Raw genomic sequence first — 22,663 nt, 5'->3', positions numbered from 1 at the left:
TGCCAACACCAAAAAAATCCTGTCACTAAATGCCTGTGGAGAGAGAGATGTGAAGCACAGTCAGAGTTTAGGGGGAGCTTAGGGAAGGGTGCACAGTGTCTGCTGCAATGGTAGCTATCAGGCCGGTTCACAGAGAGCATTTCTTCGAAACGGTCCATCACAGCCCGTGTTTCCTCTGCGCTGCTTCGGGTGTTTCAATGCGGGGTGTGCTCATGCGGAGCAGACAGGATGCAAACGTGGACACAGCAGGGCCCCACAGGCTTCCCGTCTAACTTGAGGGGGTTCCCATCAGTTCGTGTCCACCAGGTGGCTGGTGTTAGCTTCCCATTTACCGCAGCAAATTACTACCAATCCAGGCATTCAGCAAGCACTCCAAGTCAGCTCCGTGGGTCCAGGCCTGGCTAGCCCAGCGGGTCTGTGCCGAGGGCCTTGCAGGGCAGGAGGCGCGGTCGGTGGCCAGAGTCCTCTCTGAGGCTCCTGCGGAAGAATCTGCCCCAAGCTCATTCAGGACCCAGTGGGAATCATGGCTCTCTCGGGCTCCATGTAGCCCCCTCGAACTTCCTGTCAGCACTGGGTGTCGCATCCTCCCTCTCGGGCTCCATGTAGCCCCTCGAACTTCCTGTCAGCACTGGGTGTCGCATCCTCCCTCTCGGGCTCCATGTAGCCCCCTCGAACTTCCTGTCAGCACTGGGTGTCGCATCCTCCCTCTCGGGCTCCATGTAGCCCCTCGAACTTCCTGTCAGCACTGGGTGTCGCATCCTCCCCCTGCTTTCAGTGTCTGGGTTCTTCCTCCTCATTTCTGTTTTTTGAGGCTCAGGTGATTACATGGGGCCTGTGTGGATAATCCAGTTCCCTCCTCCTATCTTAGTGTCCTCTGTCTGCTGCAAGAGATGGCCACGAATGGGTAACACTGTGGACTCCAAAGTACCACTCTGTCCATTTGCCAATGAGCCAGGCTGCACCGACTGAGGACACACACTGGCTGAGGCTCTGGTCTAGGGCGGGGCCCGCACAGTGGGAGGGGGCCCTGCTTTGCAGTGTCCGAAGTGGGAAGGAGTCCTGGTCCTTCACACAGGAAGCGCCTTGTGTTTCCCACTGTGCAGTAACCTGGGAGCACTCAGGCAACCTCCCAGGAGCTGCTGGTCTCCTGGTCCTGAGGCACATGGTCCCCACAGCAGTGGTGCTTACAGGACACGCTGCAGCCTCCAGTGCCGCCCTGAGACCCCCACAAAACTGAGATGAGTTTCTCTCCTCCTGCCCGTCCCACCAGAGACAAGGCCAAGAATTCTCTGCTGACGTTTAAGTGCCTGTATCACCACTCCACTCCCTTACCCTCGGACAAGAGCTCTTCGGAACAGGTAAGTTACAGTCACCGGCAATGTACCCTGAGGATGGGGTCGTGTGCAGAATGTGTGGTCTGAGGTCCCCCAAGCTGAGGTTAAGGTGGTATTCAGAATGGAAGCACTCTGTGTCCAAGGGTGCTGCTCACGTGGGAATGATGGTGGGTGGAGCATGGAAGAGAGATGGAGTGAGAGGCAGGAACGTTTCCCAGCTGTGGGTGAGAGACACAGACGGGTACCAAAGCGGGAGCCCCCAGCACTGGAGCGCCACCGTCAGGCTGTGGTGATGGGCAGATGCCCAGGGCAGTCTCTGAAGTGCCCAGAACACGCAGCGAGGGACAGTGCTCTGATAAAGGATGGAGGGAAATTGTTAGCCGTGTCTATTCCCTAACAATAGAGGGAAATTGTTAGCCAAAAGCGTGTGGTTTTGTGTGTGGTGTGTGGTCACGTGTATATGTGTGAATGGTGTGTGTGTGTTACATGGACTCCGTGTCTGTCCTTCACAGGAAAAGACCAGCACGGCTGCCAGCTTTAGGGCCACGTATTTCTGTTCCTGGTCTGGGGCTGGCTTCCAGAGGTTTCTGCTGGGTCATTATTTATTTTTTAGAGATGGGATCTCACTCTGTCACCCAGGGTGGATTGCAGTGGTGGGATCAGGGCTCACTGCAGCCTCTACTTCCTGGGCTCAAGCAATCTTCCCACCTCAGCCTCCTGAGTAGCTCAAAGTCCAGGCGTGTGCCACCACACCCAGCCAATTTATTTTTTATTTTTTGTTTCTTAAGCGGTGGGGTCTCACTGTGTTGTCCAGGCTTGTTTGGAACTTCTAGTCTCAAGTGAGCCCCTAGCCTCAGCCTCCTATAGCACAGGGATTACAGGAGTTAACCCCCCCCCACCAGGGTGCAGGGGGGTCCTTTTGAGCAGGCTTTGTGAGGCGGCCAGTTTCTGGAGGTTACAGGTGACTTCCCCTTCTCTGTGGGGCGGGGCCTCCTCACCACACTTCCCCAGGATTTCAGGGAACAGGCTCTTGAGACTTGGAAGTGAAAAGGGATCAGCCCAGCCTGGAGGAACAGCGACACTGGCGTCCAAGCCCTGTGCTTTGCCTGCACTTCCAGCGAAGATTTGGAGACACACTCAGTGGAAACCGATCGAGGCCCCAGCCCTCCCCCACCCAGACTCAGCCACCAAAGTTCCCTCACTCCATGTGGCACACCGGCTCACGGGATTTTCTCTGTCTGCGATTGTCCGCGTGGACACCTGCTGCCCGGGTGCAATCGTGAGTCCCTCGGTCTCTCCGCAGCGTCTCGCTGTAGATGATGATTTACAGTCACTCTCGCGTGAAGCCACGTGACGCCTGGTCTGAAGCAGAGAAGATCCGCTCAGCATGAGGTTGAATCCCAAGCCCACATCTCTGTGGGCTACAGACAATCCTATGGAAGACACTCCGTTGGTTCATTGTTCACCTCGGGGAGGAGAATTCCGTCTGAGCGTGACTTCACTGGCACCCGCGTCCGTGGCACAGCCCTGTGCTGCGCTCCAGACCTGCAGTCCATCGCCTCCCCTCGGAGTGGGCCTGCGGCTGCAGACAGCATTGTCCCAAGAAGACAGCCTGAGTAGGTGAATGGAACAAACTGGAAACTCCATCACAGATCTCCTATTAAGAGGGGAAATCTTTAACATTTCTATAAACATCATAGACTATCTTTATGATGTTTTAGGCAATGTTTTCTTTGATATACACCAAAAACACTATTTCAGAAAAAAAGATAAATTTGACTTTAAACATTTAAAATTATTTTTTCAATTGTACCATTAAGAGAACGAAAATATAAGCTACAGACCAAAATTAAATATTTGCAAGTCATATACTTGGATCGGGAATATTTAAAGAAGCGTGAAAACTCAACAACAAGAAAGCAGCTCAGTTTTTAAGTGGGCAAAAGAGTTGAGCATACTTTTCACCAAGGCAACAATATCCGCGAGAAATAAAGCACATAAAATAGTGTGTAACATCATTTGACATCAGGGAATCGCAAGCTAAAACCACAATAAGATACCACTGTGCCCCTATTAGAATGACTACAAGAAACACGAGTAACAATACCACCAGGCACAGTGGTTCACACCTGAAATCCCAGAGCTTTGGGTGGCCCATGAGGCAGGAGGATGCCTTCAGGCCTGGAGATAGAGACAAGTCTGGGCAACATAGCAAGATCCTGTCTCTTAAAAATATAATAATTAAAAAGAAGATGATCAATACCAAGTGTTGGTGAAGACATCGGAGAATTGGAAGTCTCATCCATTCCTCGTGGGGATGAAAGATGATGCCACATCAGCAAGCACTCTGGCAAAGCTTTAGATGCGGAGCATATATTATCATGTGACCCAGCACTCCCACTCCCAGGTTCTTACCCAGGAGCATGGAAAAACAACATGTGTGCACATGTAGCAGGTGTTTTTCTTTGCTAGAGATTCCACAGGGAGGAACCACACATGGGGTGTTGGAACAAGAAATGTGTTTTCTCACATATCTGGAGGCTGGAAGTCCCAGAGCACAGTGTCTGCAGGGTTGGTTTCTCCCAAGGCCTCTCTCCTTGCCTTGTACATGGCCACCTGTTCTCTGTGTCCTCCCACAGTCTTCCCTCTGTTTTTGTCTCTGTCACAATCTCCCCTTCTTAAAAGGACACCAGTCACTGTGGATTAGGGCTCACCCTAATAGCCTCATCTCACGTCAGTTACCTCTTTCAATACCCTGTCTCCACATACAGTCACATCACTGGGTGTCAGTATGTCCCTATGAATTTGGAGGAGGATATAGTCCAGCCCATAATACAAGGATTGGGAGGAAGGGTGCTGTGCCACCACTGAGATCCTATTCCATGATCCAGGCATCCCTGAAGTGCTGTTACTCAGAACTGACTAGTAATGAACTTGAATTTAGAGAGTAAGCTCAACATCAACAAGGTCTTTGTTCATCCTATGAATTTTGCTTCACTTCCCCACAGGAAGCCGATGATGAACCGAGTCCATCTTCACTTAGGTAAGTTCGTAAGCTTAATGGGCATGTTTTATCTATCGGTAACATAGTTGTACACTCGTCTGGTTGGCCTCGCAAACAGGATTTCCAGAAGTGTCTTTGAGCCAGTGTTGTACTGTGTAGGTCATTTTATTTTGGAGGCTCAAAGTCAAAGGTCATGTGCATTTTCAATCTTCACAGACTCTGTATGGTGACTGTCTCAAAAGGTTGGTACAGTTCACCCTTCCTTCAACTCTTGTCACTCTATCAGCCTGAGATACTAAGAGTATGTTTAGTTTTATTCCAATAAAATGTGATATTTCAATTGCATCTCTTTACTACCATTAAGACAATATTTTTTCATGTTTTGACCATTTACAGTTTTTCTTGTGTGAATTAATGTTCAACTGTTGGATTGTTTGGATTATCAAATGTAATAGCTCTTTGCATATTAGGAACCCTATGGGATCTTTCACCATGTAGAGGTTGTAAACTTTTCTGACGCCAAATTTGTTAACATTTCCTTTTGTCTTGCTTTAAAAAGCTTCATTACTCTCAGGTTATATAAATATCCTCAGACATTCTTTTCTTATATAGTTATAATTTTTATTTTTATTTTATTTCAATAGTTTTGGAGAACAAGGTGTTTGTTGCATGGAAAGGATTTTCAGTGTTGATTTCTGAGATTTTGGTGCACCCACCACCCGAGCAGTGTACACTGTACCCAAGGTGTAGTCTTTTATCTGTCACCCTCCTCCCACCGTTTCCCCTGAGTTCCAAAAGCCCATTAAATCATTCTTACGCCTTTGCATCCTCATAGCTTGGCTCCCTCTTGTAAGTGAGATAGTGTGATATTTGGTTTTTCATTCTTAAGTTACTTACACTAGGAATAATGGGCTGCAACTCCATCCAGGTTGTGTGAGTGCCAATATTTCATTCCTTTTTATGGCTGAGTAGTATTCCATGGTATGTACATATATAGAGATCACAAATATATATCACCTTTTCTTTATCCACTGATTTATTTTAGGCTGGTTTCATGTTTTTACAATTGCAAACTATACTGCTATAAACATGTGCGTGCTAGTATCTTTTTCATAAGATAACTTATTTTCTTCTGGGTAGATAGCCAGTAGTAGGATTGCTGGATCAAATGATAGTTCTACCTTTAGTTCTTTACAGACTCTCCATACTGTTTTTTATATTGGTTGTAATAGTTTACGTTCCCACCAGCGGTGTAAAAGTTTCCCTTTTCAACACATCCATGCCAATATCTGTTCTTTCTTTATTTTTAAAATTATGGCCATTCTTCTAGGAGTAAAAAGTGGTATTGCATTGTGGATTTTATTTGCATTTCCCTGATAATTAGTGATGTTGAGCATTTTTTCATATGTGTTGGCCATTTGTATATCTTCTTTTGAGAATTTTCTCTTCATCAACTTTGCCCACTTTTTGATGGGATGATTTTTTTTTTTGAGATGGTCTCACTCTGTCATCCAAGCTGGAGTGCAGTGGCATGATCATGGTTCACTGAAGCCTCCACCTCCCAGGTTCAAGCGATTCTCCTGCCTCAGGCTCCCAAATAGCTGGGATTACAGGCGCCCACCAGCACGCCCAGCTAATTTTCTTATTGTTAGTAGAGGCAGGGTTTCGCCATATTGGCAAGGCTGGTCTTGGACTCTTGATTTCAAGTGATCCACCCTCCTTAGCCTCCCAAAGGACTGGGTTTACAGTCATGAGCCACCATGCCCAACTGGATGATTTGTTTTTTTCTTGGGGATTTGTTTGAGTTCATTTTAGATTCTGGATATTATTCCCTTGTCAGATGTATAGATTCTGAATATTTTCTTCCTTTCTGGGGTCTTGTTTACTCTGCTTATTGTTTCTTTTGCTGTGCTGAAGGTTTTTAGTTTAAAATAAAGAAAATTAAGATAAATTGCATCTATTTATCTTTGTTCTTGCTGCATTTGCTTTTGGATTCTTAGTCATGAGCTCTTTGCCTAAGTCAATGCCTGGAAAAGTTTTTCTGATGGTATCTTGTAGATTTTTGAATGCTTTCAGGTCTCAGATTTAAGTCTTTGATCCATCCTCAGTTGATGTTGTAAAAGATGCGAGGTGGGGATCCAGCTTCATTCTTCTACATGTGGCTTGTGAATTATCCCAGCACCATGTATTGAATAGGGTGTCATTTCCCCACTTGATATTTTTTTGTTTGTTTGCTGAAAATCAATTGGCAGTAAGTATTTGGCTTTATTTATGGGTTCTCTATTCTGTTCCATTGATCTATATGTGCCTATTTCTATATTAGTACCATGCTGTTTTGGTAACTCTAGTTTTGTAGTATAGTTTGAATTCAGGTAATGTGATGCCTCCCAAAATCATAAAGAGCAAATGATTTAGCCTCCCAAAGGACTGGGTTTAAAGTCCTTTGGGATTTGTTCTTTTTGATTAGTCTTGCTTGTCTTTGTGTTGTCTTTTTTGGTTCCATATGAATTTTAGGATTGTTTTTTCTAGTTCTGTGAAGAATGATGATTGTGTTTTGATGGGACTTGCATTAAATTTGTAGATCGCTTTTGGCAGTATGGTCATTTTCACAATACTAATTCTACCCATCCACGAGCCTGGGATGTGTTTCCATTTATTTGCATTTTCTATGATTTCTTTCAGCAGGTTTTTGTAGTTTCCTTGTCGAGATCTTTCACTTTTTGGGTTAGGTATATTCCTAAGTTTGTTTTGTTTTGTTTTGTTTTGTTTTTTCAGCTGTTGCAAAGAGGATTGACTTCTTCATTTGATTCTCAACTTGCTCATTGTTGGCACTTAACAGTGTTGCTGATTTTTGTCTATTGATCTTGTATCCTGAAATTTTACTGAATTCATTTATTAGATTTAGGAGCTTTCTGGATGAGTCTTTAGAGTTTTTGAGGTATACGACCATATCATCAGTGAACAGGGACAGTTTGACTTCCTGTTTTCTAATTTGGATGCTCTTTCTTTCTCTTGTCTGATTGCTCTGGCTAGGCCTTCCAGTTCTATGTCAAAAAGAAGTGGTGAAAGTGGGCATCGTTGTCTTATTCCAGTTTTGAGGGGCAATGTTTTCAACTTTTCCCCGTTCAGTATAACGTTGGCTGTGGGTTTGTCATAGAGGGCTTTTATAACCTTGAGGTATGTCCCTTCTGTGCTGATTTTGATGAGTGTTCTATTTATAAAGGGATGGTAGATTTTGTCAAATGCTTTTTCTGCATCTATTGAGATGATCTATGGTTTTTAAAAAATTCTGTTTGTTTGAGGTATCACATTTATTGACTTGCATATGTTAAGCCATTCCTGCATACCTGGTATGAAACCTGCTTGATGATGGTGTATTATTGTTTTGATACACTGTTTGATTCAGTTAGCTAGTATTTTGTTGAGGATTTTTGCATCTATATTCATGAGGGATATTGGTCTGTAGTTTTCTCTTTTTGTTATGTCCTTTTCTGGTTTAAGGTGAAACTGGCTTCATAGAATGATTTACAGAGGATTCCCTCTTTATCTTTTGGAATAGTTTCCATAAGATTGCCACCAGCCTTTCTTTGGATGCCTGATAGAATTCAGCTGTGAATACGTCATGGACATCTTAGTTGGCAATTTTTTTTATTACTGTTTCAATCTTATTACTTGTTATTAATCTGTTAAGAGTTTCTATTTCTTCCTGATTTAATCTAGGTGGGTTTTATTTTCAGGGATTTACCAACTCCTCTAGATTTTCTAGTTTGTGTGCATAAAGATGTTCATATTGGCCTTAAATAAGATCTTTTGTATTCCTGTGGTATCAGTTGTACTATCTCTCATTTCATTTCTAATTGAGCTTATTTGGATCTTTTCTCTTCTTTTCTTGGTTGGTCTTGCTAATGGTCTATGAATTTTGTTTGTCTTTTCAGAAAACCAGCTTTTTAATTTTCTTTTGCAGTTTTTGTGTTTGTTTGAATTTCATTTAGTTCTGCTCTGATGTTTGTTATTACTTTTCTTCTGCTGGGTTTGGGTTTGCTTTGTTCTTGTTTCTCTGGTTACTTCAGGTGTGACCTTAGATTATCTATTTGTGCTCTTTCAGTGTTTTTGATATGGCCATATAGTGCTGTGAACATTCCTTTTAGCATCACTTTTACTGTGTCCTAGAGGTTTTGATAAGTTGTGTCACGGTTATCATTCAGTTTGAAGAATTTTTAAATTTCCCTCTTGATTTCATTGTCAACTCAAAGATCATTCAGAAGCAGTTATTTAATTTCTACATATTTGTGTAATTTTGCAGGTTCCTTTTGGAGTTAATTACCAATTTTATTCCCCTGTGGTCTGAAAAGATACTTGATGTAATTTTGATAACTTATATTCATTGAAACTTGTTTTGTGGCCTATCATATGATGTGTCTTGGAGAATGTTCCATGTACTGATTAAAAGAATGTACATTCTGCAGTTGTTGATAGAACGTTCTGTAAATACCTGTCAAGTCCTTTTGTTCTAGGGTATAGTTTAAGTTCATTGTTTCTTTGTTCACTTTCTGTCTTGATAACCTGTCTAGTGCTATCAGTGGAGTATTGAGTCCATCACTGTAATTGTGTTTTCATCTGTCTCATTTCTTACATCCAGTAATAATTGTTTTATAAATTTGGGAGGTCCCTCATTAGGTGCATATATGTTTAGGATTGTGATATTTTCCTTTTGGAGGGATTCTTTTGTCATTGTATAATGTTGCTCTTTGTCTTTTTTAACTGTTGTGGCTTTAAAGTCTGTTGAGTCTGGTATCAGAATAGTTCCTCCTGCCTGCTGTTGGTTTCCATTTGTTTGGCATCTTTTATCCACCCCTTCACCTTAAGTTTATTTCAGTCCTTATACATTAGGTGCATCCCTTGAAGACAGCAGATACTTGGTTGGTGGATTTTTCTCAATTCTTCCACTCTGTATTTTTCAGTTGGTGCTTTTAGGCCATTTAGATTCAATGTTAGTATTTTGATGTGAGGTACTGTTTTATTGATCATGCTAGTTGTTGCCTGAATACCTTGGTTTCTTTCTTTGCATTACTGTTTTCTCAGTCCTGTGGGAGGTTCTATTTTGGTGTATTTTGAGGTTTTAAGATTTGGAACTCCTTTTAGCATTTCTTGTAGGACTGACTTGGTAGTGGCTAGTTCTCTCAGCATGTGTTTTTCTGAAACAGACATTGTCTCGACTTCATTTAGGAGAGTTAGTTTTGCTGAATACAAAATTATTGGCTGTTAATTATTTTGTTTGAAGAGGCTAGAGATAGGACCCCAGTCCCTTCTAGTGTGCAGAGTTTCTGCTGAGAAATCTGCTGCTAATATGACAGGTTTTCCTTTAGAGGTTACCTGATGCTTTTGCATCACAGCTCTTAAGATTCTTTCATTTGTCTTGACTTTACATAACCTGATGACTATGTGCCTCAGTGATGATCTTTTTGCAATGAATTTCCCAGGCATTCTTTGAGCTTCTTGTCTTTGGACGTCTAGAACTCGTGCAAGGCCAGGGAAGGTTTCCTTGATTATTTCCTGAAATAAGTTTGCAAACTTCTAGATTTCTCTTCTTCCTCAGGAACACTAACTATTTTTAGGTTTGGTTATTTAACATAATCCCTAAGTTTTTGGAGGCTTTGTCTTTTTTAAATTCTTCTTTTTTTCCCCCTTTGTCTGGCTGTGTTAATTTAAAAACCTTGTCTTTGAGTTCTGAAGTTCTTTCTTCTACTTGTTGGATCCTACTGTTGAAATTGTCCAGTGCATTTTGTATTTCTCTTTGTGTGACTTTCATTCCAGAAGTTGTGACTGTGTTTTTTTTTTGTTTGTTTGTTTTGTTTTGTTTTTTAAGATCTCTATTTCCGTGGAGCACTTTTCATCTTATCCTGTATTGATTTTTTAAATTCTTTGTGTTGGTTGTCACCTTTCTTTGGTATCTCCTTGAGTAGCTTAATAATCAACCTTCTGAATTCTTTCCAGCAATTCTGATTTCTTCTTGGTTTGGACCTATTGCTGGGGAGCTTGGGGAGCCAGTGCGGTCTTTTGAGGGTGGACTAGAACCCTGTTTCAACATATTACCAGGATCACTTGTCTGATTCCTTCCCATGTGTGTAGATTATTTCAGTGGGAAAATCTGGAACTCAAGGGCTGCTGGTCAGATTCTTTAGTCCCAGGGGTGGTGCCTGATTTGTGCACTCCCCTTCCCCTAGAGATGGAGCTTCCTGCAAACCAGACAGCAGTGATTGCTATTGTTCTTCTGGGTCTCTCCACCCAGCAGGGCTACCAGGCTGGTGCTGGGGAATATCTGCACAGAGGCCTGTGATGTGATCCGTCCTCAGGTCTCCCAGCTGTGGATGCCAGCACCTGCCCCGGTGGAGGTGACAGGGGACTGAAGTGGACTCTGTGGGGGTCCTCAGCTGTCGATAGTTTTAATATGCAGACTTTCTCAGAGGTTGGTTATTCTAGCAGTGAAGTTGTCATGTGGACACACTCGGGACCTCTGGTTATCCAGGATGCTGCCGGAGGTGGAATAAGCTCTTGTTTTCTCCTTCCTAGTAGCAGAGTTATTCTGTCATGAGTTGCTGTTATGTTCTGAACTTGTTGGCCTCCAGCCAGGAGGTGGCACTTTCGAGAGAGCAGCAGAGTTGTCACCTGTCCTGTGGAATTTGCTGTGGCCTATGGTGTCTTCCAAAGTTTCTGTGACTTTTTCTGTTTTTTTTCTCGTGTGCTGCCGTTGTGGTTCCTGGGATGAAAGTCCGCAGCATGAGTCTCCACATGCTGTTCTGTTCGTCCACGTGAGTGCTGCACATCAGCCCCGACTCCCATCTGCCATCACCCTTCAGAACCTGTCTTAGGCACTGGTGTAGGGCAGGTCTCACACGGTGGATGGAGGCACTGCTTTGCATTGTCCCAGTGGCAAAGAGTCATGGTCCTTTACACGACAAGCTCCTTACGTTTGCCACTGCGCATAACTCGGGAGAACTCTAACAACCTCCCGGGAGCTGCTGATCTCCACGTTTCTGAGACACATGCGCGCCACAGCAGTGGTGCTGACAGGACGCGCTGCAGCCTCCAGTGCCGCCCTGAGCACCCCCCTCACAAAGCTGAGATGAGTTTCTCTCCTCCTTCCTGTCCCACCAGAGCCAAGGTCAAGAGCTTTCTGCTGATTTACAAGAGCCCATGTCACTTCTGCACTTCAGTAAACCCGGACGGGGACTCGTCGGCAAAGGTAAGTTGAGCGTTCTGCAGCAGGAGGATAACGACATGCCAAACACACAGCTCAGCACCACTTGGAAAACCAACACAAAATCCATCACATACCTCATATTAAGAGGGGGAAACTTTTAACATTCCTGCAAAAATCATAGAATATCCTCAGAGTCTTGTGTTAGGCAGACTTTTCTTCGATAGATACCAAAAGCACTATTTCACAAAAAAAGGATACATTTGACTTTAAGCATTTAAAATTATTTTTTCAATTGTCACCAGTAAAGGAATGAAAACATAAGCCACAGACTGAAGTAAAATATGTGCAAGTCATATACTTTTGTACAGAATATTTAAAGAACCATGAAAACTCAGGAATACACAACAGCTCAGTTTTTAAACAGTGAAAGATTTGAACACACTCTTCACCAAGGCAAACATATCCATGAGAAACAAAGCACACAAAATGGTTATCAACATCATTTGCCACTAGGGAACCAGCAGCTAAAACCACACTAAGATACCACTGCACCCCATTAGCATAGCTGCAAGAAAACAGATTAATGATACCATCCAGGCACAAGGCTTCACACCTAAAATCCCAGAGCTTTGGGTGGCCCATGAGTCAAGAGGATCCCTTGAGGCCAGGAGTTTGAGACCAGTCTGGGCAACATAGCAAGACCCTGCCTCTAAAAAATATAGTTTTAAAAAGATGATCAATACCAAGTGTTGGTGAAGACATCGGAGAACTGGAAGTCTCGTCCATTGCTCATGGGGATGAAAGATGATGCCACGTCGGCAAGCACTATGGCAAAGCTTCAGATGCTGAGCGTATACTTATCATATGACCCAGCACTCCCACTCCCAGGTTCTTACCCAGGAGCATGGAAAACAACATGTGTGCACATGTAGCAGGTGTTTTTCTTTGCTAGAGATTCCACAGGGAGGAACTACACATGGGGTGTTGGAACAAGAAATGTATTTTCTCACATATCTGGAGGCTGGAAGTCCCAGAGCACAGTGTCTGCAGGGTTGGTTTCTCCCAAGGCCTCTCTCCTTGCCTTGTAGACGGCCACCTGTTCTCTGCATCCTCCCACAGTCTTTTCTCTGTTTTTGTCTCTGTCATAATCTCCCCTTCATAAAAGGACACCAGTCTCTCTGGATTAGGGCTCACCCTAATAGTCTCATCATCTAACATCACTTACCTCTCTCAAGACCCTATTTCCACATACAGTCACATTCTAGGTCAGTGGGTGTCAGGATGTCAACCTATGAATTTGGAGGAGGATAGCGTTCAGCCTCCCCCCACCCCCCAGCCATAATACAAGGATTGGGAGGAAGGGTGCTGTCCCACCAGTGAGATCCTATTCCATGATCCAGGCATCCTTGAAGTACCATTACTCAGAACTGACTAGTAATGAACATGAATTCTAAGAGTAAGCTTAACCTCAACAACGTCTTTGTTCATCCTATGCATTTTGCTTCACTTCCCCACAGGAAGCAGATGTTGTCCGGAGTCTGTCTTCACTTGGGTGAGTTTGTAAGTTTAATCGGATTATTTTATCCATCGGTAACATAGTTATACACTTGTCTTATCTCAAATTACTTAGGAAAATATGTCATCTGTTTAATGTCTTCAAATAAACTGATGACACAGTAGAAAATGAACACGTTTCACTTAACATTTATAGCCATTCATGTAGCTTATTGCACTTATCTTACTTGAAAAAATTATAGAATCCTTCATAACTAACATTTGAACTCATGACCAAAAATAAGGCCAAGCATAGTTATTTTCTAAGTCTATCTTTAAACACATGTAATGGCTGAGTCTGTATATTTTTTTCATGTTTCTAATAGTGTTTTGTTGAGAGACAGATCTTGTCATTTCACCTCTAAACATGTCCACTGATGATAGCTCTGACCCAACACTGCACAAATCCAGCCCAACTGTGTCACCCTCCAAACTACAAAAGCTGAAAGACGACCGTTATAGAGGTCATGACCCAGTTTTAAGCACACATTTTAACCACTAACCTGTTTCCATGAGGAAATGAAACTGTGTACAGCCATGACAAATACAAATCCTTCGTAGAGAACCTCAAGTCAGAATACACTTCTCCCAGAACACAGAGTAACAGGAAATCTAGTCACACATGATGGTGAGTAAATTATTAACCTTTGTTTCCTGTTCCATTTTCCTCTGCATATAATGAACACAGATTAACTTTGTATTTTAAAAGCTACTTTAGACAACATTTCCCAGGGTTTCAGGGTTTAGATATTGCACTTCTACCTTCTAACGTGAGGAACTTTTCATCTGCAGTGATATACTACAATTTAGAATGAAATGATATTGAAAGATAAAAGTCATTGACTGAAACCATCCCAGGCGTGCACGCCCACCCCACACACATACACACACATTCACACACACACATTCCTACACAGACACACTCACAAACATATACACACACTCATACACATGCACTCACGCACACACACACACAGTGGCACAGCATCCTTCCTGCCCTCACATCACGTCCTGGTCCTGACCCTACCTGCTATACTCCCCCATTACTGCAGGGATTCTCAGCTGGCCCCACAGGGGAAGCGCCCACCTCAGCCTGCACAGAACGGCCCCATCCTCTACTCTGGGCACCCGGCAGGTACAGCTGTCCTGGCCCAAGACCTCTGGGGTCTCTGCCACCATTCCAGGAGGTCATGCTGCTGAGGGGGGCCAGATGGCCAAACTAGGGAGGGCCCAGTGGACATAAGCCCAAAGACAGGGACAGCATGCAGGGAGGGTGTGTGAGGGAGGCTCCTCGTGCTGGGAAGAAGGAACACCCACACCTCATGGCTCGGAGCTCCTCTAGAGGCACCTGGGATCCCAGACTACTGAGGTCACCGCGAGGCTCCTGGGTCTCCCCCTCACAGATCACTGCCCCCAGCTGGCCTCGTCCTCCCAACCCAGCTGCCCTGGGTATGGAACAGCATGTACATGGGGAAGATTTAACCCCAACTCGTTTTTACAGCTGTTCACTGCATCGCACGCTCATTGCTCCAACGTGTTGCACAGTAGTAGCAGTTCTTTAAGGAATCTCCATACTATTTTCCACAGTGGTTGTACTAGTTTCCCCTCCCACTAACAGTGTCAAAGTGTCCCCTTTTCACTACATCCATGCCAACATCTGTTATTCTTTGATTTTTTACATTATGAACATTTTTGCAGGAGTAAGATGGTATTGCATTGAGGTTTTTATTTGCATTTCCCTGATAATTAGTGATGTTGAGCATTTTTTCATATGTTTGTTGGCCATTTGTATATCTTCTTTTTTTTTTTTTTTTTTTGAGACGGAGTCTCACTGCATCGCCCAGGCCAGATGCAGTGGCCAGATCTCGGCTCACTTCAAGCTCCGCCTCCTGGGTTCACACCTTTCTCCTGCCTCAGCCTCCCGAGTAGCTGGGACTACAGGCGCCCGCCACCTCACCCGGCTTGGTTTTTGTATTTTTTAGTAGAGACGGGGTTTCACCAGGTTAGCCAGGATGGTCTCGATCTCCTGACCTCGTGATCCGCCTGTCTCGGCCTCCCAAAGTGCTGGGATTACAGGCTTGAGCCACCGTGCCTGGCCCATTTGTATATCTTCTTTCGAGAATTGTCTATTTGTGTCCTTTGCCCACTTTCTGATGGGAATTTTTTTTTTTTTTTTAAATAGAGTCTCACTCTGTTGTGTAGGCTGAAGTGCTGTGGTGTGATCATGATACACTGAAGCCTCTGCCTCTTGAGTTCAAGCGATTCTCCTGCCTCAGCCTCCTGAGTAGCTGGGATAACAGGCGCCCACCACCACATCTATTTTGTATTTTTAGTAGAGACTGGATTTCACCATGTTGGCCAGGCTGGCCTCGTACTATTAATCTCAAGTGATCCACCTATCTCAGCCTCCTAGAGGACCAGGATTACAAGAGTGGCCACCACACCCTACTGGATGATTTTTTTTTTTCCGGATTTGTTTCAGTTCCTTTTTATATTCTGTATATTAGTCCTTTGTCGGATATATCGATTGTTAGCATTTTCTCCAATTCCGTGAGCTGTCTGCTTACTCTGCTGATTATTTCTTTTGCTGTGCACAAGTTTTTTAGTTTAATGAAATCCCATCAATTCATCTTTGTTTTTGTTGCATTTGGTTTTAGATTCTTGGTCATGAACTCTTTGCCTAAGCCAATGTCTAGAAGAGTTTTTGCGATGTTCTCTTGTCGATATTTTTATGGTTTTAGGTCTTAGATTTCAGTCTTTGATCCATCTTGAGTTGATTTTTGTATTAGGAAAGAGTTGAGGATCCAGCTTCATTCGTCTGCATGTGGCTTGCAAATGATCCCAGCACCATTTGTTGAATAGAGTGTCCTTTGCCCACTTGATGTTTTTGTTTGCTCTGTCGAAGCTCAGTTGGCTGTATTTGGCTTTAGTTCTGGGTTTTCTATTCCGTCCAATTCGTCTACATTCCTATTTTTATATCAGTACCATGCTCTTTTGGTAACTGTAGCCTTGTAGTATAGTTCAGAATCGGGTAATGTGATGCCTCCAGATTTGTTCTTTTTCATTAGTCTTATTTGGCTATGTGTGGTCTTTATTCATTCCATAAGAATTTTATGGTTTTTTTTTTTTTCTTTTTTTAGTTCTGTGAAGAATGATGTTGATATTTTGATGGGAATTGCATTGAATTTGTAGATTGCTCTTGGTACTATAGTCATTTTCACAATACTGATTCTACCCAACCATGAGCATGGGATGTGTTTCTATTTATTGGTGTTGTCTATGATTTCTTTCAGCAGTGTTTTGTAGTTTTTTTCGTAGAGATCTTTCACCTCTTGCATTAGATGTATACCTAAGTTTTATTTTTCTTTCTTTCTTGATTTTGCAGCTGTGGCAAAAGGGATTGACTTTTCCATTTGATTCTCAGTTTGGTCATTGTTGGCACATAGCAGTGTTACTGATTTGTGTGAATTGATTTTGTATCCTGAAATTTGAATTCATTTATGAGATCTAGGAGCTTTTGGATGAGTCTTTAGGGTTTTCTAGGTATATGATCATATCGTCAGAGAACAGTGACAGTTTGACCTCCTGTGTACCACTTTGGATGCTCTTTCTTTCTCATTTAAAAAAAAAATGTTTGTTTTCTTTTTTTTTTTTTTTTTTAAATTTATTTATTATTATTATACTTTAAGTTGTAGGGTACATGTGCATAACGTGCAGGTTTGTTACATATGTATACTTGTGCCATGTTGGTGTGCTGCACCCATCAACTCGTCATTTACATCAGGTATAACTCCCAATGCAATCCCTCCCCCCTCCCCCCTCCCCATGATAGGCCCCTGTGTGTGATGTTCCCCTTCCTGAGTCCAAGTGATCTCATTGTTCAGTTCCCACCTATGTTTTCTTTTTGAGATGGAGTTTCACTCTTGTTGCGAAAGATGAAGTGCAATGGCATGATATTGGCTCACTCTAACCTCCGCCTCCTGGGTTCAAGTGATTCTCCTGCCTCAGCCACTCGATTAGCTGGGATTACAGGCACCCGCCACCACGCTCGGCCAACTTTTGTATTTTTGGTAGAGGCAGGGTTCACCATGTTGGCCAGGCCAGTCTCAAACTCCAGACCTATTTCTTTCTCTTCTCTGATTGCTCTGGCTAGGACTTCCAATACTGTGTTGAATAGAAGTGGTGAAAGTGGGCATCCTTGTCTTGTTCCAGTTCTCAGGGGTAGTGCCTTCAGCTTTTCCTCATTCAGGATAATGTTGGCTGTAGGTTTGTCATAGAGGGCTTTTATTACCTTCAGGTATGCCCCTTCTGCGCTGATTTTGCTGAGTCTTTTAATTATAAAAGCATTCTAGATTTTGTCAGATCGTTTTCCTGCATCTATTGAAATCATCTCGGATTTTTAAAAATTCTATTTATGTGAAGTGTCACATTTATTGACTTGCATGTGTTAAACCATTCCTGCATCCCTGGTATGAGACCTGCTTGACCATGGGTATATTATCTTTTTGTTATGCTGTTTGATTTGGCTAGCTAGTAATTTGTTGAGGATTTTTGCATCCATATTCATGGGGGATATTGGTCTGTAGTTTTCTGTTTTTGTTATGTCCTTTCACACTTTTGGTATTAGGGTGCTACTGGCTTCATGAAATGATTTGTGGAAGAATCCCTCTTTATCTTTTGGAATCGTTTCCATAAGATTGGCAGCAGTTCTTCTTTGAATGTCTGATAGAATTCAGCTGTGAATTCACCCTGAATTTGTTTTGTTCGCAATTTTTTTTTTTTTTTTTTTTTTTTGAGACGGAGTCTCGCTCTGTCCCCAGGCTGGAGTGCAGTGGCCGCATCTCAGCTCACTGCAAGCTCCGCCTCCCGGGTCTACGCCATTCTCCTGCCTCAGCCTCCCGAGTAGCTGGGACTACAGGCGCCCGCCACCTCACCCGGCTAGTTTTTTTTGTATTTTTTAGTAGAGACGGGGTTTCACCGTATTAGCCAGGCTGGTCTCGATCTCCTGACCTTGTGATCCGCCCGTCTCGGCCTCCCAAAGTGCTGGGATTACAGGCTTGAGCCACCGCGCCCGGCCTCGTTCGCAATTTTTTAATTACTGTTTCAATCTCACTACTTGCTATTGATCTGCTAGGAATTTTTATTTCTTCCTGGTCTAGTCTAGGACAGTTGTATATTTCCAGGATTTTATCCATCTGCACTAGATCTGGTTTGTGTGCAAAAAGGTGTTCATAGTAGCCTTAAATGATCTTTTGTATTTCTGTGGTATCAGTTGTAATATGTCCCATTTCATTTCTAATTGAGCTTATGTGGATCTTCTCTCTTCTTTCCTTGGTGAGTTTTTCTAATGGTCTATCAATTTTGTTTTGTTTCATTTATCTTTTGGGGCTTTTTTTTTTATTGTTAGTTTGTTTTAATTTCATTTAGTTCTGCTTTGATCTTTGTTATTTCTTTTCTTCTGCTGGGTTTGGGTTTTGTTCTTGTTTCTCTGTTTACTTCAGGTGTGACCTTTAGATTGTCTGTTTGTGCTCTTTCCAACTTTTTGATGGAAGCATTTAATGCTATGAATGTTCATCTTACCATCGCTTTTGCTGTGTCCTAGAAGTGTTTTTGTTTGTGTTTTTGTTTGTTTGTTTGAGAGAGAGTCTTGCTCTGTTGCCCGGACTGGAGAGCCATGGTGCAATCTCGGCTCACTGCCACCTCTGCCTCACAGGTTCAAGCAGTTCTCCTGCCTCAGCCTCCCGAGTAGCTGGGATTACAGGTGTGCACCACCACACCCAGCTAATTTTTGTATTTGTAGTAGAGGTGGGGTTTCATCATGTTGGCCAGGGTGATGTCAAACTCCCAAGTCATCCTCAGGTGATCCACCCACCTGGACTCCCAAAAAGTGCTGGTATCGCAGGCATGAACCATGGCGCCCAGCCCTAGAGGTTTGGATATGTTGTGTCACTATTATTGTTCAATTGAAAGAATTTTTTAGTTTCCCTCTTGATTTCATTATTGACCCAAAGATCATTCAGGAGCAATTATTTAATTTCCATGTATTTGTGTGGTTTTGAGGGTTTGGGAGGTCATTTCCCACTTTATTCCACTGTGGTCTGGAAAAATACTTGAGATAATTTTTATTTTCTTAGATTCATGGAGACTTGTTTTGTGATCTGTCATACAATCTATATTGGAGAACATTCCATGTACTGATGAAAAGAGTGTATGCACTTGTTGGGCAGAATTTTCTGTAAATATCTGTCAAGTTCATTTGTTCTAGGGTATAGTTTAAGTCTGTTGTTTCTTTGTTGACTTTCTGTGTTGATGAGCTATCTAGTGCTATCCATAGAGTATTAAGTCCCCTACTATTACTGTATTGTCATCTAATTTCTCATGTCTAGTAATAATTGTTTTATAAATTTGGGACATCACATGTTAGGTGCATATATATTTAGGATTGTGATATTTTCCTATTGAAGTAATCCTTTTATGATGATATAATGTCCCTCTTTGTCTGCCTTAGCTGTTGTTGCTTTAAAGTCAGTTTTGTCTGACATAGGAATAGTTACTGCTGCTTGCTTTTGGTTTCTATTTGCATGAAATATCTGATTCCACCCCTTTACCTCAAGTTTATGTGAGTCGTTATGTATTAGGTGAGTTCCTTGAAAACAGCAGATTCTTGGGGTACATTCTTCCCCATTCTGCTATTCTGTATCTTTTAAGTGGAGCATTTAGACCATTTATATTCAATGTTAGTATTGAAATGTGAGGTAGTGTTTTATTCATCATGGTAGTTGTGGTTTTTTTCTTTGTTCTATTGTTTAATAGGCCCTGTGAGATTTATGCTTTAAGGAGGTTCTATTTTGGTGTATTTTAGTTTTAAGATTTAGAACTCCTTTTAGCATTTCTTGTAGTACTGGCTTGGTAGTGGGTAATTCTCTCAGCATTTGTTTGTCTGAGAATGACTTTATCTCTACTTCATTTAGGAAACAGTTTTGCTGAATATAAAATTATTGGCTGTTAATTATTTTGTTTTAAGAGGCTAGAGATAGGACCCAAATACCTTGTAGTCTGTAGAGTTTCTGCTGAGAAATCTGCTGCTAATATGACAGGTTTTCCTTTATAGGTTATTTGATGTTTTGCCTCACAGCTCTTCCATTTGTTTCATATGTCTTGACTTCAGATAACCTGATGACTATGTGCCTGGGTGATGATCTTTTTGCAGTGATTTCCCGGGTGTTCTTTGAGCTTCTTGTCTTTGGATGTCTAGAACTCTAGCAAGGTCAGGGAAGGTTTCCTTGATTATTCTGTCAAATAAGTTTTCCAAACTTGTAGATTTCTCTTCTTCCTCAGGAACACTAATTATTTTTAGGTTTGGACATTTAATCTAATCACAACTTTCTTGGAGGCTTTCTTCTTAAAATTCTTTTTTTCGCCTTCTATGATTGGACTAATTACAAAGCCCTGTTTGTGAGCTCTGAAGTCTAGTTGTTCGATTCTACTGCTGAAACTTTCCAGTACATTTTGTATTTGTCTTAGTGTGCCTTTCATTTCCAGACATTGTGTTTGTTTTTTCTTTGTGATCTCTATTTCTCTGGAGTATTTTTTTCATCTATAACCTGTACTGATTTTTAAATTTCTTTAAGTTGGTTTTCACCTTTCTCTGGTATCTCCTTGAATAGCTTAATAATCAACCTTCTGAATTCTTTATCCAGCAATTTGGAGATTTTCTTCTTGGTTTGGATCTCTTTCTGGAGTGCTACTGTGGTGTTTTGAGGGAGGTCTAGAACCTTGTGTTTTCTTGTTACCAGAATTAATTTTCTGATTTCTTGTCATTAGTGTAGATTATTTCAGTGGGAAAATCTGGAACTCAAGGTTTGCTGATCAGATTCTTTTGCCGCATGGATTGGTCCCTTGATTTGTGCACTGTCCCTTCCCCTAGAGATGCAGCTTCTGGAAACCAGACAGCAGTGATTGCTATTGTTCTTCTGGGTCTCTCCCCCGAGCAGGGCTACCAGGCTGGTGCTGGGGAATATCTGCACAGAGGCCTGTGATGTGATCCGTCCTCAGGTCTCCCAGCTGTGGATGCCAGCACCTGCCCCGGTGGAGGTGACAGGGGAGTGAAGTGGACTCTGTGGGGGCCCTCGGCTGTCGACAGGTTTACTGTGGTGACTTTCTCAGAGGCTGGTTATTCTAGCAGTGAAGTTGTCACGTGGACAGACTCGGGACCTCTGGTTATCCAGGATGCTGCAGGAGGTGGAATTAGCTCGTTTTCTCCTTCCAAGGAGCAGGGTTGTTCTGTCATGAGTTGCTGTCATGTCCCGAGCTGGTTGGCCTCCAGCCGGGAGGTAGCACTTTCGAGAGAGCAGCAAAACTGTCACCTGTCCTGTGGAATCGCAGCAGCCTGTGGCTTCTTTTAAGGCTCTGTGATTTGTTGTTGTTATTTTTCTGGTACGGTCCTGTGGTGGTTCCTGGGGCAAAAGTCCGCAGTGTGAATCTCCATATGCTGTTCTCTCTGTCCTGGTGGGAGCTGCACGTCAGCACTGTCTCCCATCTGCCATCGGCCCTGCACGCTTTCACTTGCTTCCCAAAACAGTTGTGTTGTGTGGTGGAGATCAGAAGGGTAGTTCACACCCCTTCAGCAGCAAAGATGCAGTCCTGAATATTGAAACTTATTGGTTACCATCCTAAACGCCTTGGCTGAGCCGCCATCTCCTTGTTTCAGTGCTGGGCGCCACAGGCTTGGAGCTGCTTAGGCTCTGGGAGGAGGCACAGTGGAAATTGAGGTCACCGTGAGGTCGCTCCAGTGTCGCCTTGCACTGTGGCCGCCTAGCCACCTTGCTGTCTCTGGCATCATGGAGAGTGCGGGCAGGGGATCCCTGGCCCTCTTCCTTCTCCTCCTGCCCCAGGGGGGAGCAGCAGAGAGCAGAGGGGCTGGAGAGGGTGAATATATTATTCATATTTCTGTTTACTTCTTTTACGTTTTGATTTTTCAGGCCAGTTGGAATTTATTGTATTCAAGGAGATAAGAGATAAGGTTATTTTATCCCAACGAGGTAACCGAGGTGACAGTGTGCTAGCAGCCCTCAATCTCAGCGCCTCCTCGGCCTCGGTGTCCACTCTGGTGGTGCTTGAGGAGCCCTTCAGCCCGCCACTGCACCGTGGGAGCCCCTCTTTGGGCTGGCTGAGGCCGGAACCTCCTCTCTCTGCTTGCGGGGAGGTGTGGAGGGAGAGGCGCCTGCCGGAACTGGGGCTGTGCTCGCGGCCCGTGTGAGTTCCCTCCGCGCGGGCTTGGCAGGGGCCACATACAGAGCGGCCCAGGCAGTGAGGGGCTTAGCACCCGGGCTAGCAGCTGCGGAGGTTGCGCCTGGTCCCCCAGCATTGCCTGCCCACCTGGCACTGCACTCAGATTCTCGCCAGGTTTAGCTGCCTCCCCCGGGGCGGTGCGGGGGCAGGGCTCAGGACCTGCAGCCCGCCATGTCTGAGCTCCCCCACCTGCGGTGGGCTCCAGCGCAGCCTGAGCCTCCCCTGGCGCGGTCCCCTACTCCGTGGCGCCCAATCCCATGGGCAGCCCAAGGGCTGAGG

General features: G+C 43.6%; 1 protein-coding gene across 21 annotated transcripts in view; it reads left to right on the top strand.

The window, feature by feature from the left end:
- Positions 1-22,663, top strand: part of ZDHHC11 (zDHHC palmitoyltransferase 11) — a 141,764-nt gene that overhangs the window by 32,003 nt on the left and 87,098 nt on the right. For 20 of the 21 annotated variants that reach the window (XM_078004568.1, XM_078004569.1, XM_078004558.1 and 17 more), the window contains 4 exons: positions 1,271-1,358; positions 4,343-4,377; positions 11,494-11,581; positions 13,057-13,091. In XM_078004568.1, the coding sequence (XP_077860694.1) occupies positions 1,271-1,358; positions 4,343-4,377; positions 11,494-11,581; positions 13,057-13,091 (246 nt within the window). The remainder of the gene's footprint in view (positions 1-1,270; positions 1,359-4,342; positions 4,378-11,493; positions 11,582-13,056; positions 13,092-22,663) is intronic. The other variant, XM_078004564.1, reaches the window with a different exon arrangement.

Source organism: Macaca mulatta, chromosome 6 (assembly GCF_049350105.2).
Source record: "Macaca mulatta isolate MMU2019108-1 chromosome 6, T2T-MMU8v2.0, whole genome shotgun sequence".
Lineage (NCBI taxonomy): Eukaryota > Metazoa > Chordata > Mammalia > Primates > Cercopithecidae > Macaca > Macaca mulatta.
The sequence above is the reverse complement of the archived record's forward strand: the minus strand, read 5'-3'. Positions and strand labels throughout refer to the sequence as shown.